We start from the raw sequence: 21,396 nt of genomic DNA on the forward strand, positions 1-21,396 counted from the left end.
TTTGTGTTCTCCATTCTTTAAGCACCGGTTCGAGCACCGTTTAAGCACCGGCACCGTTTCAAAAGTACCGATTTGGCACCGGTATCGGATAAAACCTAAACGATACCCATCCCTATGCCTAAGTGCTTTCTATCTAACATTCACACTTTGATGAATGCACCAGAGAGTGTCCATCAGAGAATGAGTCACCAGTAGCTTGACTAAGGATGCTTAGGGATGCTGACTGGATCAGCCAGGGATTATAGCACCAACCTTCCAGTTAGTGGATGACCTGCTCCAGTTCCTGAGCCACAGCCACCTCGATCTTTGTGAAAGACACCTTTTTTTAGGTCACTTAGAGTGTAGCTAAAATGAGTCATGAATGGGTTACTTGACTTCTTCTGCTTTTTCTCTCAGCTACTCACTTTCTCCATCCGTATCCTTAGCATTCTGTTCTGTCACACATCCACACATCCATGAATCCTATTTGTAGTTTTCCTCTTTTCCTCCTACCTGCTAGCTTCATATTCAGCATCCTTTGTCCAGTATATCCACTGTCCCTCCTCTGTCACTCTCCAAACCATCTCAGCCTTTCAAACTTTGTCTCTTAACTCCGTAACCTGAGCTGTCTCCCTGAAGTACTCATTTCTAATCCTCTCCATTCTCTTCACATCTTTAACTCTGTCAAACCATCCATCACAGCAGGTCTTTCGCTCTTGCTGCTATCCTTCTGTCACAAATCACCTCTGAAAACTCAGCTCCACCTGCACCACCCTGCCTGTGCTCTCGTCTTCACCTCTCTTGTGCACAGTGTGTTGGTTTGCATGGTTGATTGCAGCTATTTAAACTTGTCTGCCTTCACTACTTCTACACCTTGCAGCTTCACTGTTACACCTGTTTCACTCTCATTCACACTCTGTTGCTTCTACTGCTTGAACCCATCTGTCACTCCCACCACACTCCTACTGCACAACTCGCCACTGTCTCGCTGTTGGATGTCCCGTACCACCCTTTCCTCCCACTCCTGATTTCCTCGTGCAGTAGCACAGTTCTTCTCTTGGCACCCTATCGCATACTTTCTCTAAATCCACAAAGAGACGTGGCGATACCTTCTGACTTACTTTATTCTTGCCCGCCAGCACTCTGAAAACAAACTGCATCTTCAACAGGTAAAAAAGTATTAAACCCGTCACCAGTTTTCTGAGTAAGAATATTTTAAAGGTGCTTTTGACATAAGTTGTCTACAGATGTCTGTAACAACCCATGCAAATTACTATCAGCTGATCATTTTATTAAAGATGAGAGTTGAAAAACTGACAGTTTTTCAACTCTCAGTAATGCCATAGTGATCGTTTGATATATGGACCTGCAGCGGAGTTTAGGTCCAGACACGGCTAGTGACGTCAGACTGAACAATCGGATAGTCTTGCAAGATGAGACCAAAACAAAGGCACTGTATTTCACCTCAAAAACACCATACGAGCAGTAAAGTGTGGAGGTGGGAACATTATGGCTGTTTTTCAGCAAATGACACTGGAATGCTTTATGTAATGGAAAGAAGGATGAATGGAAAAATTCTTTCAAGACATTCTTTATAAAAATTTGCTGCCATTTCCAGGATGATGAAGTTAAAGTGAAGGGGGATGTTTCAGCAAGAATATGATCTTAAACACACAGCCAAGGAAATTCAAATGATTTCAAAGAAAGAAAATAAAGCTGCTAGAATGGCCCAGCCAATCACCTGACCTGAATCCAACTGAATATCTGTGGAAAGAATTAAAGCTCAGAGTTTATAGAGGGGCTCAAGAAACCTCAAGATTGTGGCAGAATTGGTCGAAATCACACCTGAGCAATGCATGTGAATAGTTTCAAATGGCTTTTGGACAAAGCATTAAACACATTCCAATAAGCATTTTTAAATACTTTTTCCCTCTGTGTTCCTCATTATTACGCATATCCTAATTTATGGACCTCTATGCTTTGATTTCTTTGCATGTGTGGATTGGATGGGTTACCAACATCTGGTGAAAACGTCAAGTCAACAGCACCTTTAGAAATATATCTACTTGGAAAATTGGTGACATGTCCAATACTTATTTCACCTGCTGTATCGTGCACTTTCTCTGCTCGCTGATCACCTTTCATCTTAACCTAGCTTCAAAAGCTTTCCCCTAACTTTATGGTATGGTTTATTTAAGACAAGTTGGTTGTCTGGACCAACAGACCTTCCACTTTCCACTTCTCTCTGCTGTCTACTTTTTCCTCACTTTCCCAGTCATCTGGTGACTCTTTCCTACCACCCAGAAAACTTTCTTCACTATACAGCTTCCAAAACTTTATCCTTCCTTCTTCAACTTCCACCACAAAACCTTACACTGAAAATCACTATTCATATTTCAATTGAGAGTACAAAATATTCAGCTGTAATATGTGTTTTTTGCATCGTTATGGAACTGACTGACTAACAGATGGTAAAAAAGTGGCATTTTAATCAGTATCACTTCTGCAGAATTTGTATGCTTTGCTTCAACTTGCAGCGCTAACCTGGGAATTCTAAATAAGTCTGCTGACTCTATGTGACTGTGTTGTTTACACCGTGGCACTGAAACTGCAGTGTGTAAAAGGGTTGCAACTACCCTTGTAAGTACTACTAATGATGATGATGATAAAAAGGGGGGCATACTGTCCATCGTCTTCATTTAGAAATCACATGCTTCAGTCACATGCCAGTTCCAGGCTCAGGTGGTTTTACCTGCAACCCTCTCAGGTTCCAACTCAATATAGTACATGCAGAAATAACACATTTTACACAGATGAGCATTGTTTCACCTATGAAAGGCAAAACAAGCCTATTGTTACCATCTAGGGAAGCAGGTTTGGCACTCATGGGCAGAAAGGTGATAAAGTGTCGATACTGGACACCCAGGGGTGGAATTTTTCTGAAGATCAAATTTTTTTTTCTTTACCTGCCTCTGCCTCTTCTATGTTCCTGACACCCTGCCAACTATAAGCCTGTGTATTGATTCCTGAATTACATAAACTGCCTGTTACTTAACCAGCTGTATCTGCATTTGGATCCTGGTTCCAGTTGCCTGCTATAGGAGCTGTTAAACTGCCACTTTCTGCTGCTTCAAACCTTTTTTTTTATAAATGTTATTATTGTATAGATACAGCTAATGTGAGATGAAAGCAAAAACGCCTCGATTGCAATTAAACTAGGTTTTATTGCTCTATTACTTTGCATAATTGACTCTGACAGATTTCTAGCTGGCAATGGTAATGGGAGGGTTTGGATGTGTTTCAGTTTGCTGAGCTGGCTTTGGCTTTATGTATATATATCCTGCTGGTAATTACATAAATTGTTTTTATATGAGAGTGCAGAGTAAGGTAATTTAGAAATACTTTTAATTGTCATCATCATTTCAATGAGTCTAATTTATTGCAAGTAAATGATGAGGTTAGCTGACAGAGAGCATGTATGCTGTAAGTTTGTAACCTCCAGTGACAGCTTCTTTGGTCAGATATCAATTCAGGCAGCAAAAACACACAACATTGAGGGTTAACAGCATCAAATCTTAAGATAATATTGTGAGTATGTTTGTGAACAGTTATTACTTAAACCTCCATCCACTATAAGCAATTATTTACGTGCAAAGCCATCGGACTCCCTTGTTTTTGGTCTTTACCAACTTCTATCCATTCATCCATCCAGTGCTAATTTTATTGACCTGTGAATTTTGTCATTGTTTACATCAACAACCTTTTTTTCCCTGACAAAAACAAGATAATTAATAAAAACGAATGCACAAGGACAAAACATGATCAAATGTTTTGACAGTTTTGTCAACGAATAAAGACAAGATGAAAATATATCGGAAAGACGAGAGCCAATCAAACGTATTCAGTTGTGTAGAAAGATGGGACACGTTTGGAAGGGATCCAATTAGAAGTTATCTCATTGTGCAGTATGGTGAGAACAAACGTTTGATCTTCCCCTGGTAAAAACAAACTAAAATAATTTAGATGCCTAAAATTTCATGTCAAAATTAGCACTTATTAGTACAACCAAGTTATGATGGTAAAAATGTCCATATATATTATCATCTTTGCTTCAAAGGGCAGCACGGTGGCATGGTGGTTAGCACTGTTGCCGCACAGCAAGAAGGTCCTGAGTTCAATTCCAACATCAGGCCGGGGTCTTTCTGTGTGGAGTTTGCATGTTCTCCCCGTGTCTGCGTGGGTTCCCTCCAGGTACTCCGGCTTCCTCCCACCGTCCAAAGACATGCAGCTTGTGGGGATAGGTTAATTGGATAACCCAAATTGTCACTAGGTGTGAATGTGCAAATGAATGTGAGTGCGAACGGTTGTTTGTCCCTGTGTGTTGGCCCTGCGACAGACTGGCGACCTGTCCAGGGTGTACCCCGCCCCTCGCCCTATGACAGCTGGGATAGGCTCCAGCGCCCCCCGCGACCCTGAAAAGGATAAGCGGAAGTGAATGGATGGATGGATGGATGCTTCAAATGCTCCACAGTGTTAATCAGATGTTCAGTGAAGGATTTCTGTTTCTTTCAAGACATGTCAATGTGTTTGCAAAACTGGACAGAGCTGATGGTGACTAGGGGTTGGCCTAGATGTATCCTAGATGCATTCACATGTATCGTCTTATCGATATATTGTAATTACATCTCAAATGAAAGTAACGTAATTTACAATATTGTCACATAATAAAACTGAAACTGAAAATTATTTTTCACCTGGAATGTTGTAACATGTTTCCAGTGCATCCGCCTTTACCACTGTTTAACTGGTTTAGTAATTTTCATCCACTATTCGCTCTTCCTATCATATGGAGTGCACCAGCATGTGCTCCGGTGATGCCTGGTGGAGTCTTTTTATTGTTTAGTTTTGGCCCACACATCATCAGCTGCTACTGTCTCCTACTCACGTGCCCTCACAGCCTAGCTGTGCTCGATACTGTAGTTTTGCCTCAAGTGATCAAACAAATTTCCTTTAGCAGGAAAACTTTTCTTGCTCTTTTTGCAAAGCATTGTGCGTTGCTGGAGGTTGTTGAAGTAGCTCCCTTTTTGCTAAATCATCATCGGAGGGTGACACGCTTTCTCTCGCAGTCAGACATGTCTGGTCTCGTCTCATTGTTGTGCGCACTAGGGAACGTAAAGGCATGGTGTCACTATATCATTAATATGACAGTGGAATATCACATCCCTAAAGTGCACACCTCCCAGATCTCAGTAACAAATTCTGATTCTATAAAAGCTGACTGGTTCACATTACTCTTGGTTCGCTACTGTCCAACACTAGAACATTTGTAGTATTTCTAGTAGGGATTAGTGACAAATCCAGTATTAAAATAAAGCTTCATTATGTTGGATCATTTTTCCGTCGGTATAATCCTCACAGCAAACTGTGGTGACTACTATAGTGACAGAAACAGGTATGGTTTTGTGTAAATCTTAAGTATGAGACATTTAAATAATAAAATCAAACATAAATGCATTCTGCTTTAGACAGGGCAGCAGACTTGCTCTAATGCTGTCGTCTACCATTTTTAATAAAAAAACGAAACTTTTTACTGAAGTGCTGACCTTCAATTATCTTCTTATTTTTTGGTGTTGTTGTTCAAAAGAGGCTGGGGTACTGTTTGAAACGTTTCATTAAAGAGTGTTGCAAAAGTGATGATTAAACAATACTATCATCTTTATTTCTTAAGATAGCATGTTCATAACACCCAAAGCATGGCAAATTGGATTTTTCTTGGAGAGGACAAAATAACGACTTTTCATTTGATACTCTGGGAACTGAAGAGAGAAATAAACTGAATATAACTTTCTGACTTATTGACATTCTGCTTAGAAGCGTGTAATAACTTGTAACTGAAAGAGGTGGCAGATAAATTGGGTGGATATATTTATATCTATAGCGATATACTGCGCAGTACATCTCCACAGTTGAGATCATCCTCAAGAAAAACAAAGTAGTGCAATTTTTTCACTGATCATATCATTAAACTTTCAATTTGCTTGTTTTTATCCGCTTATTAAAGTTGACACATTGTAATTGGAAAACCAAGAAACCTTTTTTGTCCTGTAGAAGGAGCGACCATCTTTTTGTTTAATTAGTTCTTAAGTGGCAGAGGAGGGAACAGGTTCTACAAAGGCTGAGTCCAAAATAATTGGACTCAGGCTGGGCTGCCATCTGCCATGGAAAACAAATGTTTGTCCTTTAAGAACTTAAAAAGAAACATGTGTGCTTGAAATCTTGGGTTTATTAAAGAGAAACGTTGTTCTCAAAATGTAAGCAGACTGAAGCTTTTCTTAAGGAAAGGAAATATGGAGAAAGGCTGAGATATGCCAAATTACTCAAGACCAGCAATTAGAATCAGTGGAATGATGAGTCCAAATGAGTTATGTTTTAGAGCTGCTTTTCAGCTATTGATGTTGGAGATCCTGTCAAAACTGATGGAATACAGTAAAAGCAAATCGGAAGATGATCTGACCAGGCTGCGGCATTACTGAAGCAGTGTGGGCTCATCCTGACAGAACAAACAAAATTCAGACGACATCCTAAGGAGAGCTTTGGCTTGCCTTTCAAAAAAGCCTATTAGCTTTTTCTGAACACGATTTAAAGAAAGTTTGCTTAAGAGAGTTTAGGCTCAGTAAATTGTTTTATCTATTTAGAAAAAATACAGAAATGAGGGACTACTTAAGACTTTTGCACATGTATATGTGTCTGACCCGTTACATAAACAAGTCACGCTCTCTAATGACCTCCTCTGTCATTTCTGCCACAACATCCTCTCACCTCGTTCACACGTAGCTGCTTCCCGTTGAACAATTACAGTGACGAATGAGTGAGTGAGAGCGCATGACTGTAGGCAGCTCTGCATAAACGAGAAACCATCACTAGATAAAAAAAGAAAAAGAGATTTCTTCTTTAGGAGTGAAGTGAAAATGATAAAGGAGTGACATCAGTTCATAATAATATGTAGCCAGAGAAAGGGAGAGGCTGGAGGTAATCATGACCCACAATGCTTTGCAGCAAATTCTTTACGGGCCACAGTTGACATTGAGTTTGGTAGATAAGGAGGCAGAAATGTCTGTTATTCCTCCTGGTCATTTTCTCTTTCACTCTCACGCCTCATTTACTCGTGGTTTTTTTTTTTTCATTGTTTCTTTCTTTAGGCTAATCTTTACTTTATATAGTATATATTTCCAAGATGTGAGCATTTTCAGGAGAAACATGTTGCAAAGTACCTCATATTAACATCCATAGCCCATTTGGTAATCACTAATTGAAAGTCACGAAGACTTTGTCAAACCTTTTTCCAAACAGGTTACTGCAGAAAATGATCTTAAAGCAATTGCTAAAAGCTTTTACTGACATTTCTGTTATTATATACAAGTACAAGGATGTTCTAACACATGATGCGCAATGTGGCGTATATCAATTATGTTTCTAATGACCTCTTCATTGAAATTCCCTGTGTCACAAAGTCACAAAGTTATGCATCAAATATGACACACTAGGTGTTAGGGGGTCTTCCAAACATCAGCTGTACAATAACTGCCTTTAAAAATGATGCATAAAAGCTTTTTGTTTCATCCTTATTGTAAGTACAACAGCATTAGTCAGCATTTCCTTTGCCATCACTAGTCTTTATGCAAGCTTTACATTTTTTTTTTAAAAGCCTGACATGAATCTTTTCACCTACCTCTAAAGACAATAAACATATGTATCATATATTTAGCAGTAAACATGACCTTTCTCTAAGCTTAATCACACTGCAGTGAAGGCTCTCATATACGCTATGTATGCCATATTATGTGTGCAATTACAGATTCTTCCTGTAATGACGTTTTTGTTTTTTTGCAAGTGGTGTGCTCTTTTCCTCCCGCTTTGTCTAACCTTTCTCAGCGTAATTAACTGTACAGTGTTATTTTTCACTCTCTGGCCCATCTATTTCCTTTCTTTCTGGATCATCAGTTTTTCTTGTTGTGTCATGTTGCTCTGTTAGTATTTCAGGTCCTCGCTTTCTTTGGGTCCATCTTCTTAATGACGTATGTTGTTTCCTGTTGCTGCTCAGCTTTAATTTATCTGCCCTCACTACTTTATTCTTTGATCCCATTCTCTCCAATTTCCACTCTACTATTTTCTTTCTCTTGTCTTCTCTGTCTTTTTGTTTTGTCATGTCTCTTTTGTCCTGTCCACATTTTCCTCTTGTTATCCTTTCATATTTAGCACTGCTGTATTGTGTGGCCAGGGTCTTATAAAAGACAAAAAAGAAATGAGCATAAGACCATAGCACTTTATTCTGTTCATACATACAGCATTAAATATTATACACATCAGACACTTACTGCACTTAATATTATGTAATCTGTCCTCTTCACATTTCCTCCTCAGTGTGCAGTGTTTGCTATTTCGTTCCTCCCCTCCAGTCAGAATATCATGACCTGAGTAAAATGAAGACATTACTCAGCCCAACCAGCATCTCTGTGCGAACCCCTAAATAAACCCTGACACTCTCCTTCTGCTCAGCTCTGCTCTTGAATATTTAAACAAGCCTGACGTACATTTGGACAGCTCGCAAACACAATGTCACATTTGTTGTGAGTCCCGCTCCAGCTCTGTGCTCTCTTTCGAAATAGTCATGAAATACACTTTCTATTTAAACTGTTTTTAAAACTTTGAATTCCCAAATAGATCTTTGGTGCCATGATGCTTCGAGCACCTCTGCAGAGAACACAGGCATACGCATGTTTCAAATGTGATTATCCATTTCTGTTTTAGCTAACTGGATTCAGTCACTTGTCTGAGGATGCATTTCTCATTATCAAGCAGATCGCCGCACACGACTTGTTAAAATGACACTGCTCATTCTGTCCTAATTTAAACTGCATCATAAAACTCTCTCCATTCAGCCCTGTGGGTTAACAGAGTTTACAGCTGGTTAGAGGTTTAAACTGAAATCTTTTTGGATGCATGAGGTAGAAGGAAGAGTTTTGATGTAACTGATAAAGAGACATAAAATACATGAGTTTCAGGAGCCAGACAGTCAAAAGAAAATGGCTTTTTCGTCGGAGCTCTCTGCCCTGCATTGGGCACTTGTGGAAAGGTAGAGGCATGGAGAGCAGCAGCAAGAGCTGGACATAGAAGAGTGCCAGCGTCAACAGCAGAGTTGACTTTGATTAAGTCAGATGCAGCATGGAAGGAGGAGCTGGGGGTGGAGGTGGGGTACAGAATGGCATGCAGATGCTCATCAACTTTGGGGAAACTAAACTGTGCTCTGTGAGAGATTTGCCACCAAAAAGTGGTCTGCTCATTGTTTTCAGCCACATGGACAAAATTCATGAAACAAAAGCTTCGATCACTCTCAGTCCATGTACAGTAATCCTGCAGCAACACTACTGCAGGGCTGCTGTGTGTATGTTAATATTATAATATATGTACAGTATTTTCTGTCTTCATTCATGGTTATTTTGGGGAGAATTCACTGCCTTTAATGGTTTGGTTGGTCTGGAAAGTAGTGATGGCAACCAGCTTCTTTTTGTTTGTATCATGGATCATTTCAAGTTCAGTTATTGATAAATGTGCAGTTTGTATCTTTCTGCTTATTTATTTATTTATACTTCTGCCAGTTTGAGTATTTATTTGTATTCTTATTTCATTTCATGATTTTACTTTTAGTCTTGGTTCAGTCTCCTTTTTTAATCTTTTATTATCCTCAGAGTTTGTTTTTCCTGCCCTCCTCTGTTCTGTGTCAAGTCTGCATTTCTGTTCCTGTGTTCAGTCACTTCCTGTTTTATTTTGTTAGTCACTGGTCTCTTGTGCTTTTTAATTAGTTTTGCATCCCTTGTCTCGTTTTCTCAGTTAGGTTCAGCTGTCCTCCCAGATGTCTCCTGTCAGTTTGTTTTTGTTCATTGTTGCGTCCTCCCTCCTGGTTGGGTTTATGTTCCTGCTCTGTGTTTCTCTAATTTTTGGATTCCTTTGTTTTGTATTTTGCTTGATTGTAATGTTAAAGCTGTTTTTGACATTCTGTCTGCCGTGTTCTGCAACTGAGTCCAAATCCTGCCTGTCACACAGACGTTATGACAGTATGATCCAACACGAACTTCAAGTCCAGCTCTTCAACAATTCTACTGTAGTTCAATACAGAATTGAAACCTCACTCTGCCCTATAGCTAGCATAAAATGGAGGAAGAAAACTTTAATACACGAGCTTGTTCACCATCTAAATTCCATGTTGCTTTCTAACACTCTCTCTTCTTTGTACCTAAACTATGCAAAAATGCAGCTTTCTTTCACCCTGATGTTGTGCAGTTTGCTGAGGGACCATTTTTTAATATTTTTTATTTTTAAACCAAGGTAATGATAATGCTGCTACTGAGTAGAAAATTGTGCATTGAGATGAATGCTAACATTTGCTTTGTGCAGATGTTGAACTAGCCAGCAATTAATAAGCCGGCTACCTGACATCAGTTGTTTGATTCAAAACAATTAAAATGACCTTGGGTGTCACTGTTAAAACAATAAGCATGGTTATATTTCATGGATGATTAATATAAAATATTTGAAAAGACTAGAGGTAATGAAGCTTAATGACCGCTTCATGTTGTTCAACAGGTAATCCAGTTTAATATATTTATTTTCCACCCATTATTATTCCCCATATTTGTCCCCCATAACTGAATTATTTGTTCAACTGGGAAGGCTGGTATTTACATTTGGCTGTACATGTATTGTGATGGTGGAGCAGATCACTAAACCCAACCATGTAGCCACAAAAGAGATGACTCCAAGTTGGCCTTTAAGTTTTTCCGTTAATGCAAATCTGGTTCTACTCATGATGCTTACATCCTCTAAACTAAACATGCATTTTGAAGCATTTCTATTTTTTTACATTTTTGCCCATTTTTGTATTTATTTGTTGACCAGGGCTGTGTTAATGGGAGTCACAAAACAAGCAGAAGAGCAGAGGAACTTCTTTACTAATGAGCCATTAGTATGAGCCACAAGCAGGTCACTTCCACCTCTCTAGAAACGTTTCACCAGAGTTATTGTGTTGATTTGGCTCCTACATAAAGAGAGGGACACACTGGACCTGTGCCATAATAGTCAGTCACGGTCCCCTCGCCTCTGCACTTTGTACAAGTTCATTTAACATTCATATATCACTGGGGTGATATTTCTACGAGTCTATATGTCTTACAGTTTTTTAGCCTTTCTGAAATGGCACAATGTAATTATGGAAGCAGCCACTTCCACTACCTGACAGTAAGCGACAATAACTAGATGGTTACCTTCAATCTCAGATGAATAGATCAGTAAATGAGCAAAGAGAAAAAAGACAGGAACGCCAAACTGAGGGAAGTCGGCCTTTAAGAAATCAGATTCACAACAAACATGAGCAGCAACAACTTAAGGCAGCGAGCCAGAGAAGCAGCCAGACTGTCTCAGTGCCCTTCTATGTTTTCATTCTATGAATCCTCAAATTTGCATATGAAGCTCTCAGGGGAACCCAGCAGTGCTTCCAGTGTACTGTGGGCGGACTATGAAAGGACCGTACGGACTTAATGGACATCAGCTCTCAGATAATTGCCGCCAAAGTGATTATCCTGTGGAAAGGTGGTAACATCAGACTATTTCAATGTGCAATTTCAGGTCTTACTGACCTTTTGACTGGTGCTGAAACATTAGCTGATCAGTCAATTAGTCAATATGGAGAAAATGGACTTGAGAGTATGTTTGCAGAGCTCATACTTGTGACCTTCTGTGACAATCAGGTGAACACACACGCAGACACACACACTAATACGTTTTTGGGACAAACACCTTTTTAAAGTAGCACAATAGTTTCTCAGCAAAAGCAGAGAATGAAAGAGACAGGAAGCAGCCGTTCTACCGTTCACCTACAGCTGCACTGTGTCTGTACCTAACTACTTGCACAAATATTAGATGTTGAAATCCAGGAGAAATTAAGAATTAAAAATTGTCATGCAAAATACAAATCCTTGTTCCTGCAAAGTCTGTGCTTTGTGCAGCTTTCATTGCATTATCTGTTGAAAAATACATTGCAGAAGGCAGAGCCTGGCCGAGGTTATAACAAAACAAGAGAAAATCAGGAATAAAATAAATATGATGCACCAGAGTTGTTGTGTATTAAATTATTAATCAGCGTATTGAAGCTTGTGTGCAGGTTGCTAAAAAGTCAACTTATGGGTTAAACTAGCCATAACAAGGCTTTGTTAGCAGTCTCCCATAGCAGGGAGGATTTGTGGTGAAGGTAATAACAACTCAAAGTTTCACAACTTTTGTCTTTATGAAGAAGGAAAAGGCATCTCGGCCTGATTATCAGCTTAAAAACTGTCTACTTTGGCTTTTTGTTTGACCATATCCAGATAATTTTTTTGTTTTTTTGTTTTTAAACAAACACAAGTGCTGCGCATAGTACGTGTCCCATTTATTTTATATTTACAAATGAAGCACAAAGGAGAAGCTCTAAGAGACACATCAGGTCGAGAGATTGAAAAGATGAAAAAAGAAGAGCCAGTAGGAAAGAATCATTAATTGAAATACGCTGCTGGTGAATTTGGAAAGCTTTTAAAAAGCTTGTGAAAACGCTACTCGCCAAAGGGAGGAAATCAAATCCAATTCCTTTCACTCCTAGACATGAACAAACATTTTGATTCAAATGAAGTACACAAGCACTAATTTCAGAATCTATTCAAACACTGAGCTGAAAGGTTTTATGTAATCAAAGGTCTTACATATAAATGATATAATAGGATTCATCATTTTAGCCTTAATGTCATCTCAAACTTTTCATGCAGTAAATCCAAAGCCAAAACCAATCTGCCAAGATTTTGTGGTGCTGCACAGCAGAGCTCACACTCCACTTTTTTGTATTCTTTGTAGTAATCATACTGGAACGTCAGGTTCACAGTAATCCCTGCATTAATTTGACAGCTGTTCAGCCCAGTGGTTCACAAGAAACCCATTTATCTGTCTTCCCTTTCCTTATGACTTCTTACTTCAGAATGATGCTGAGAGGGAGCCGTTCAGCAGCATTCCTCATAACTCCTAGTTATATTCTGTACATGAGTCGTGGAGGACAGCCACTTCAGACTCCAAATGAGGCTTCGTATGTGAGTGCTGGCTGTCAAGCAGGCAGAAGGCCTGAATAATTGGGTCAGCTTTGGGTCAAAGGTGAGAAATGAGTCAGGTCCCTCTAGTGTATGCAGTCAGAGCGATCATCCTGAGGTCCACTGAGCCACCCAACAACTGTGTAAACCCAACCAGTTTTGTTTCTTTTAAAAATCCAGCAGGCAAAGTGTTTATACTGATCGATCTGAATAAAAATTACTGAGAGGGATATTTAGGGCTGTTCTAGGTCAGAAAACATGTTGGGGTGGGGGTAATAGTCTACAAAAACCTTGAAACCTTGAATATCTGTTAAGGTTATGGAGTCATACATTTTAAAGAAAAACCCTCAGGTTCAAGTTTAAAATTTCTGGGAAAACAAAACATGGAATACATATTTTGTTTTTTTCCAGGGATCACAAAGTTTCACTTTAAAGAGGTCAGATCAACCTCACAGACACCACCAGAACACGGAAAATTTAACAGACATTGTTAGTGAGGAGATGCAACAGACTCTGAAATGGATTAATGGCCAAAACTACAAGTTCTTTCATGTTGGACCGATTTTCAAAGTAGACGTAATCAGGTCATCGACTGCATCCATGATACTGGCAAACATCTTTATTGCTGTGATGAAAACCTTCTGCCGTGACTGTGGAAATAACAATGTTTCTTTTTCAACTCAGACATTTTCAACAGGTTTTTCTTTTTGTTATTAATACTTAACCCTTGTGTGGTGTTAGTATTTTTGTTACTCAGCCAGTGTTCATGGGTCTGGTGGACCCGCTAGAGTTTTGGCTTTCCAAATTAACACTATCAAACAATTTTATGTTAAATTACTCAACAGATGTTTACTTCATCCCCATTACAAGACATATGAACAGCAAACATGGTTAATTTTTTCCCTTTACCTTTGTTAGATCACATTTATGAATTAATGTGCTTCTCGTTTTTCTTTTATATAAAATGTTATAAATAAATCAGTTATAATCAAGTGGAGCGAGTGGAAAGACACAACACATTTACACGTGAAAAAATAATTAATTGTTTAATTTTTCTTTTGAAAAAAACTGAACACGGGTCTCACAGACCCGAACACCATACAAGGGTTAAAATAAAAGAGACAGACTAGCTGTTATCATTACTTTAGGAAAAGAACATTGGTCAAAACACAAATCAGTCAAGAAGTTAGCAAAAACACATTCCACCTACTCCATGCCACAAACACACAGCTCAAACTCTGCCAAGAAAATGTCATGCCCCGGAGCATTCGTCTCCCTGACCTTAAGTACTCGCTTTCCTAATCACCGAGTGAAATCTCAGGGCGGTACCTACAGGGCTTCAGAAGTGGTTGAGCATTGGCAGCGTGGGCAGCTGCAGACTGCTTGTCTGTCTGCAGAGCGTGTCTGCTGTCAGATGGGGGCAGTGTCAAAAATATGCAATACAATATGTCTGTGGGGTACGCTTGCTTGTGCTGTGATGAAGAGCAAAGTTAGAACATACAAAGAGCTGAAGGTCATCAGCATTCAGCATACTACACATCAACAACAACAACAATCTTTATTTATAGAGCACATTAAAAGCCAGGGGCATGCAAAAGTGCTTTACATAAAACAATAAAACAATAAAATGATTTACACTAAAACATCGGAGTCATATAAGTGTGGGATTATGTTCACAGGTAAAGACCACTAATAAGAATAAGCTATAGCACACAGCTATAGCAGAGTAAAGCTGTACCATCAAACACAGTGATAGAAAACATTGACAGCGCAGGACACATGTTTGCATTGATTGAAAACCTCTTTCCACTGGCTCTCTGTAGGCCAGTGCATATGCAAACTGGCACAATTGCAGTACCATAAATTAAGCATAAAGCAGGATAGTGAGCAAAACACCCCCACAAGCAAAACCACAGTTCACACCAGGTCTGTAACACCGTCATAAATTACGGTATGTGTTTAGCATCTTCAACTTTATTTTCATTTGAGAAAAGTAGCAGCATGGCTGCTAGCCAACGCCTTAGTTATTGCACCTATTGTTTAAACATACTCACTGCAAAAATAATGTTGGCACTAAACAAAGCCCATTGTTCTCCATTGTGTATTCTTATCTGGCAATACAACTGCGTTTTACATCTGAAAACTAAAGTCTACACAGATAATACTACTCATGAGGTTCAGGTTCAGTTGTGATAGATAATCTGGCGGCTTCACAATAGATCTCATTTTTTTCATTTAGTTGAAACATGTTTACCATAAGAGGATTTGTCTCTACTTCTGAGCCATATAAAAAATGTATTTGACATTTATGTGGTATTTAAAAACCAACTCTTCACACAAAAATTTAAATCCTCCTGATTTAAAAAAAGTGAGATGCAAAAAGGAGAGACAAGAACTTGGATCTAATGTTTCTACATGTTAAAACCAGTGTTGGGATTTTTACTCCAGAAAATCAATGTATCATTACTTTTCTTAAGCGTAATGCAGTATGTTACTTAATTACTCACTGGAGAAAGTAATTTGTTACACAACTCATTATATTACTTTCTCATTAGTCCTTAAAATGAGCCGAAACACACCGTTTCATAATTATCAGTTAACAATACAAACCTCGTGTTAGTCTGTGGGACTGTAATCTGAATCCCAATTCTAATGAGAACATAACTAGTCTTTGTTTTAGTTTAGTTAAAGCAAAGTTGAAAATCAGTTGAAAATCAGCCCAAAGAGATAGGATCGTCACACTGTTTCATACTCCAAACACAAATGACTCATCACTACTTTTGATACCTGTTTTAAGTTCAGAATCTGCCTGCTGGGTTGGGGGTCGGCATACACTCAGCTTTAAAATCCCTCTGTGTTCTTGGCTAGCTTTGCGTTAGCATGCTGTCTGTGCAAACGTTCTGTTATCAGTAAAATCCATTTGTTTCTGTCTTGGATGCAGTTTCCACTTTACTATTAAGCTCTTGTCCTTCTGTGCTATAAAAATACAAGTAATGTGCATATCTCTACTCCTCAAAAGCTGTAGCCCTGCACACAAACTGAAATCAAATGATTGTAGCCCATTTACACAGGGGGAAAAGGCTGTTTGTTTGATGTTTTGTTTTTATTTTTTATTCCTCAGGCCAGATAACTGGATAACCTTTGTAACACAAGTAACAACATAATTAAAAATGAATTAAAAAAAGATTTAAATGACTGAATTTAACCCTTGTATGGTGTTCGGGTCTGTGAGACCCGTGTTCAGTTTTTGTCAAAAGAAAAATTAAACAATTAATTATTTTTTCACGTGTAAATGTGTTGTGTCTTTCCACTCACTCCACTTGATTATAACTGATTTATTTATAACATTTTATATAAAAGAAAAACGAGAAGCACATTAATTCATAAATGTGATCTAACAAAGGTAAAGGGAAAAAATTAACCATGTTTGCTGTTCATATGTCTTGTAATGGGGATGAAGTAAACATCTGTTGAGTAATTTAACATAAAATTGTTTGATAGTGTTAATTTGGAAAGCCAAAACTCTAGCGGGTCCACCAGACCCATGAACACTGGCTGAGTAACAAAAATACAAACACCACACAAGGGTTAATAGTAATCCGTTACTTCACTGTTACTGAAAAATGTAATGCAATTAGAGTAATGCATTACATGTAATGCATTACACCCAACACTGGTTACCCGACACTTTGTATTTAACCACAAACTATTATCAATATTATCTTTGTCATGTCTTCTTCCAAGAAACCAGTAATGTTGAGTCCTGTCAGTACTCAAAGTTCAGTAGTTCATCCCTAAAGTGACAGCAGAGAGTTAGTTTGTGTGATCCATATGTTGGCAATAACCAGCTGATAAGTTTGAGTCAGTTTTGAGTCTCGGGTATAACTAGTCAAGCAGAAATCCACAACAACTGCCTCAAGGCATTTTACATTGTAAGGTAAAGACCCTACAACAATATAGTTCAAATCAAGAGTTGGCTTGAGGTAAAGGGTTTTTTGGGAGATGAGGTAACTGTGGCATTGGAAAAGACGCCGTGAGTTTAGGAACGACTTGTATAATTAGACAGGACATTCTTGGTGAAGTGAGCATCCCTGCCTCAGGGTCGATAGTCAGCAACAAGAGTGTGCAAAGATTAAATATTAATGCCCAAATGAAACAGAAACTGAAACACAGAGAACTTGAAGGAAAAAAACCACTATAAGATTATTATTATTGTGAAAAAGTCCCTGACATAATGGAACAGATGCTGTCGCTGTAACTAAAAAACTGTGGTTCAGCTTGGGCCACTGCAGTCAAAAGCATTGTTATTTTCGTCACCACTGTCTGTTATGTGACTTCCCCACCCAGAGCAGCAGCAAGACCCCAACACTGAACAGAGCAGACATTATTAACAAGGCATTGGATTGCAGCTTAAATAACCTGCGGTGTTAGGGATTTTCCTGTTGGATGCCTGAAGCGGGATAGTACTCAGATCAGCTGATCTCTCGGGATGGTGGCTGATTTCACCTCGAACAGTGCTAGTGCTGTGCTTGATTTAATGAAGAATAAGTAAGTGAACCTTGAAGAGAGATCATTTTGTCAGCATACACAAAACATTTGCTCAGCGCTGATCTGGTCAGTGTTGGAATTTTATGGTACTTCAGCACAGAAGAACATTGAGAGTATATGTGTGAAAATATTGGAAATCATTATAAAGCATCCATAAGGTTGCTGTGGGCAGCTGTCAGCTATTCTCCAAGGTTTTGTCATGTTTATGTCACTCTTTCTTAAGAGCAGGTAGCTGAGCTGCCCACTTACCAGTTTCAGCCCCTATTACCAGCAAAATGGCATTTAAAAGAATTTAAAAACTGCTCTAGACCTAATCAGATTTAGCTTAATGCTGGGCACTGACAGCTTATTTGGATGCGCGAAAAGTGACATGTGACAAAGCTTCTAAACCAGAAGACTGTGATTTAACAGTTAACCAATCAAAAATGTGATTCCAGTAAGTAAAATCAGTAAGAAATCAGCAATCAGTGGTTATTTAAGCTTGTAAATAACCACTAAGGGTGGAGTGGGTCATTTACTAATTGGAGGGTTGGTGGTTTGTTTCCTGGCTGCTTCAGTCTACATACCAAAGTGTCCTTGGGCAAGATTAAACCATGAGTTGCTCGAGTTGAAAAGCATAATAAGAGCCAGTCTATTTATCATTCATTTAATTCTTTTTAATTTGGTGGCATTCTTCTAGGACCAGCAGCAAGACACTGCTTTAGTTAAAAACTTGTTTAAAAGGAGGAGTTGGGGCCAAGATGGGTTGCAAAGGGGCTTGCAGGTAGTAGCCACTGCGGGTGCACTAAAGCAACTCTAGTACTAAGCTCTATGTGAAGTTTTCTAAGAGGATTGGCTGAGATTGTCCCTGTGGCCAGCATTTTCAATCGGTAAATTGACTGAACAGGCAGAAGCGTCAGTGAAACATTTCATCTACACAAACAAAAGGCAAAAATATATTTGTTCCAGATATTTCTTCTGGGGGAGTTAGTTTGGACTGTGATGAAAGAAACCTCTGTTTTACTTGACAGTTATCTGACACTAATTCCTTTCAGCACTTTCACTTCTGCTGACATTTAATATAATTTCAGCTGACACTCAGTATCCCTTTCACTTTACCAGATGAAGCACTTTAATCACACTGTTTAGATGCACTTTGTATAACATCTGCAATGCATATCATGATAATAGGAAGGAACATTTACTGCTTTAGTTGATATGAAGCAATGACGGTTCATCATGTTTGAGCCGATCACATCATGTATCATCAGCTCAGCTGTGACAGAGATTCTCCTGATTTGTATTCAGCAACAGTGGACTCATTGTTTTTGTCAGAAGGTAATGAGTAAGAGAACAAAGCCCACCAGTGATAGCTTCTCATTTACTTTTTATCAAATCGTACTCTTCTTGCCAAAGATTCATTTAATTAAAAGTGCTAATCTTTCAGCTTATGCCTCCAGGTAGACATGGAGATATGAAGTGACACGTAAGGCATTCCCCACTCCCACCACAGATTCTCTTCTAGCTCAGAGCAGCTTCAAGCTTGGGTTGGCTCAGCAGCTCTTGGCAGCAGGTTGGACGAGCAGGAAGTATGGGTGGATGAATGGAAGGAGTTTAGGAGATGTGCTAGATGTGGTCAGTTGGGTCGATTATGGCTGGGCAGCGAAGTAAGCGATTTCCCCTCGCTTCCATCTTTAAGTCAAACATCAACTCGGCTCCCCATCCATTGGGCACCGTCATTTTAACCAAAAATAACACTTAAATTACCAGTTGGATGGCTGGCTGACTGCCTGGCAGGGATTTCTGTCATTTCCAATGTAATTAGGGTGTAAGAGGAGCCAGAAGAGAGCCTGGCGCCAGGCTGAATAATACAGGCGAGGTGTAGGAGCACTGATGGATAATTTAACATGACTGTCCAGAAGTCAGCTACATCTTGCAGTACCTGAGTGCACTGCAGAAAGAATGTGTCATGTGTTCTTAAGTGAAAAATGTTAAAACAGACCGTCAGATTTCCATAACAATAATAAATCTTTGTTTACTTCTTGTTGTAGAAAAATGCTTTTATCTGTGATGAATTATGTGCAATGCTCATCGGGGCGCACCGGAGACAGAATTACTATTCATAGCATTCATATGAAATTATGTTTGCTGATAAGCTGCATTTTGCTTATTTATGTGTATCCCTCCTCTCCCGCAGATAATTTTCCGCAAGATCAGTGAGGTGAAGAAGGAGGAGGAGGAGAGACAGCGAGCGAAGAACGAGGTACAGCTCACCATCCCACAGGACCATCCTGTCCGGAAGCTTTTCCAGAAGTTCAAGCAGCAGAAGGAGCTCCGCAACCAAGGAGCCGCAGCTGCCTCGCAACTAGACCTGGAGAAGAACCAGCTGCAGGTGGAGCACCACCAGCACCTGCATCCTCACACCCTGCAGCTCGGCCACTCCAGTCTGCAGCACTCCCTGCCGCTCACCCTGCAGCGGCCCCTCACCTCCATGCAGAACGGGGCTCCACCCAGCAGCAGCGTTCTGACTGTGTCTCAGGTCACACCCATGCAGAGCTCTCTGGCTTACGGCCATCCCAGCGAGGCACCTGCAAAGCAGAACAACTGTGACATCATGGAGCTGCAGCCCAGTTCTGCTGGAGGGGGCAGCGAGCAAACTGTCAGGCTCAAAGTCAGCACCAGCCCTGCGCTTGGAAAGCCGGCCGCCAAGGCGAGTGGCTGGATGCGCCTCAAAAACAACATGGCTCCGGCGGAGACGAGGAAGGAGGGTCTTAACAACAATGTCAAAGCTGTTTCCGTGGAGATGCTCTCTCAGGACGGTAAAGGTCGGGAAACAGGGGGGAGCAGGGATGGAGAGGAAGGTGGGGTCTCCAGCAACAACCCACTTCGCAAGACGGACTCCTGTGACAGTGGAATCACTAAGAGCGAGCTGCGCATCGACCGGGCAGGGGAGCCGCGGACCCCAGCGGCAGTTACCCCACTTCTCCACAGCCCTCTTCCCGGAGGAGTGGGGTCCCCTCACTCTTTCTGCCCCATACCGGAACAGGCCCTGCAGGCTGCATTGCACGAGACCCGGATGGAGCTCCGGGGGGACATCCAGACTCTGGGAGGCCGTCTGGGCGCCCTGGAGAGTCAGGTAGCTGAAATTATCAAACTTCTGTCGGATAAGAGACAGCCGTCCACGGGGGCGCCACCTGCCTCTGCCACGCCCAAAACCAAAATACAACGGCAAGACATTTTCACCGTCTCCAGGCCCGTTTCTCCAGACTCAGAGAAAGACGACGGGCTCTGAAGAGAGCTGAACCAGCGGTGCAGAGTGCGCACTGGACTAACAGAGATTATATTAACATTAGCTCTATCAATTCAAGGTTACTCTCATTTTTGGGCATCCTCTTGGACTCTCGTACACCGCTGGTCTCAATTCCAAATTGAAAAAAAAAAAAACTGGCTTCTTGTTTGCACACTGATTTTTTTTGTCTCCAGGTGATGTGAGAGTCTTTACTCTCCAGTCACCCGGACTCTGGTTTCTTTTTGATTGTACATACCTCTCTATGCATGTCCAGCTGGATTCTGGCCTGCCAAAGAAACAACTACTAAACGTACTTATTGCCTGTATATTATGCAGTTGACTGCATGCAAATAAGATTCAAAGAGACATTTTATTGAGCTACACTGTACATATAAATATTTTTCATTGATGAATTTACTATGTGGACATTCAGGGTTTGCA

General features: G+C 40.1%; 1 protein-coding gene across 1 annotated transcript in view; it reads left to right on the forward strand.

Moving 5' to 3' along the window:
* Positions 1–21,120, forward strand: part of kcnh5b (potassium voltage-gated channel, subfamily H (eag-related), member 5b) — a 190,369-nt gene extending 169,249 nt beyond the window's left edge. Inside the window, exon 13 of the mRNA XM_005728589.1 lies at positions 19,864–21,120. Coding sequence (XP_005728646.1) covers positions 19,864–20,958 — 1,095 coding nt within the window. The 3' untranslated portion in view covers positions 20,959–21,120. The remainder of the gene's footprint in view (positions 1–19,863) is intronic.
* The last annotated feature ends 276 nt before the right edge of the window (positions 21,121–21,396 follow it).

Source organism: Pundamilia nyererei, unplaced genomic scaffold, assembly GCF_000239375.1.
Source record: "Pundamilia nyererei isolate P.nyererei 1_Seehausen unplaced genomic scaffold, PunNye1.0 scaffold00029, whole genome shotgun sequence".
Classification (NCBI taxonomy): Eukaryota; Metazoa; Chordata; class Actinopteri; order Cichliformes; family Cichlidae; genus Pundamilia; species Pundamilia nyererei.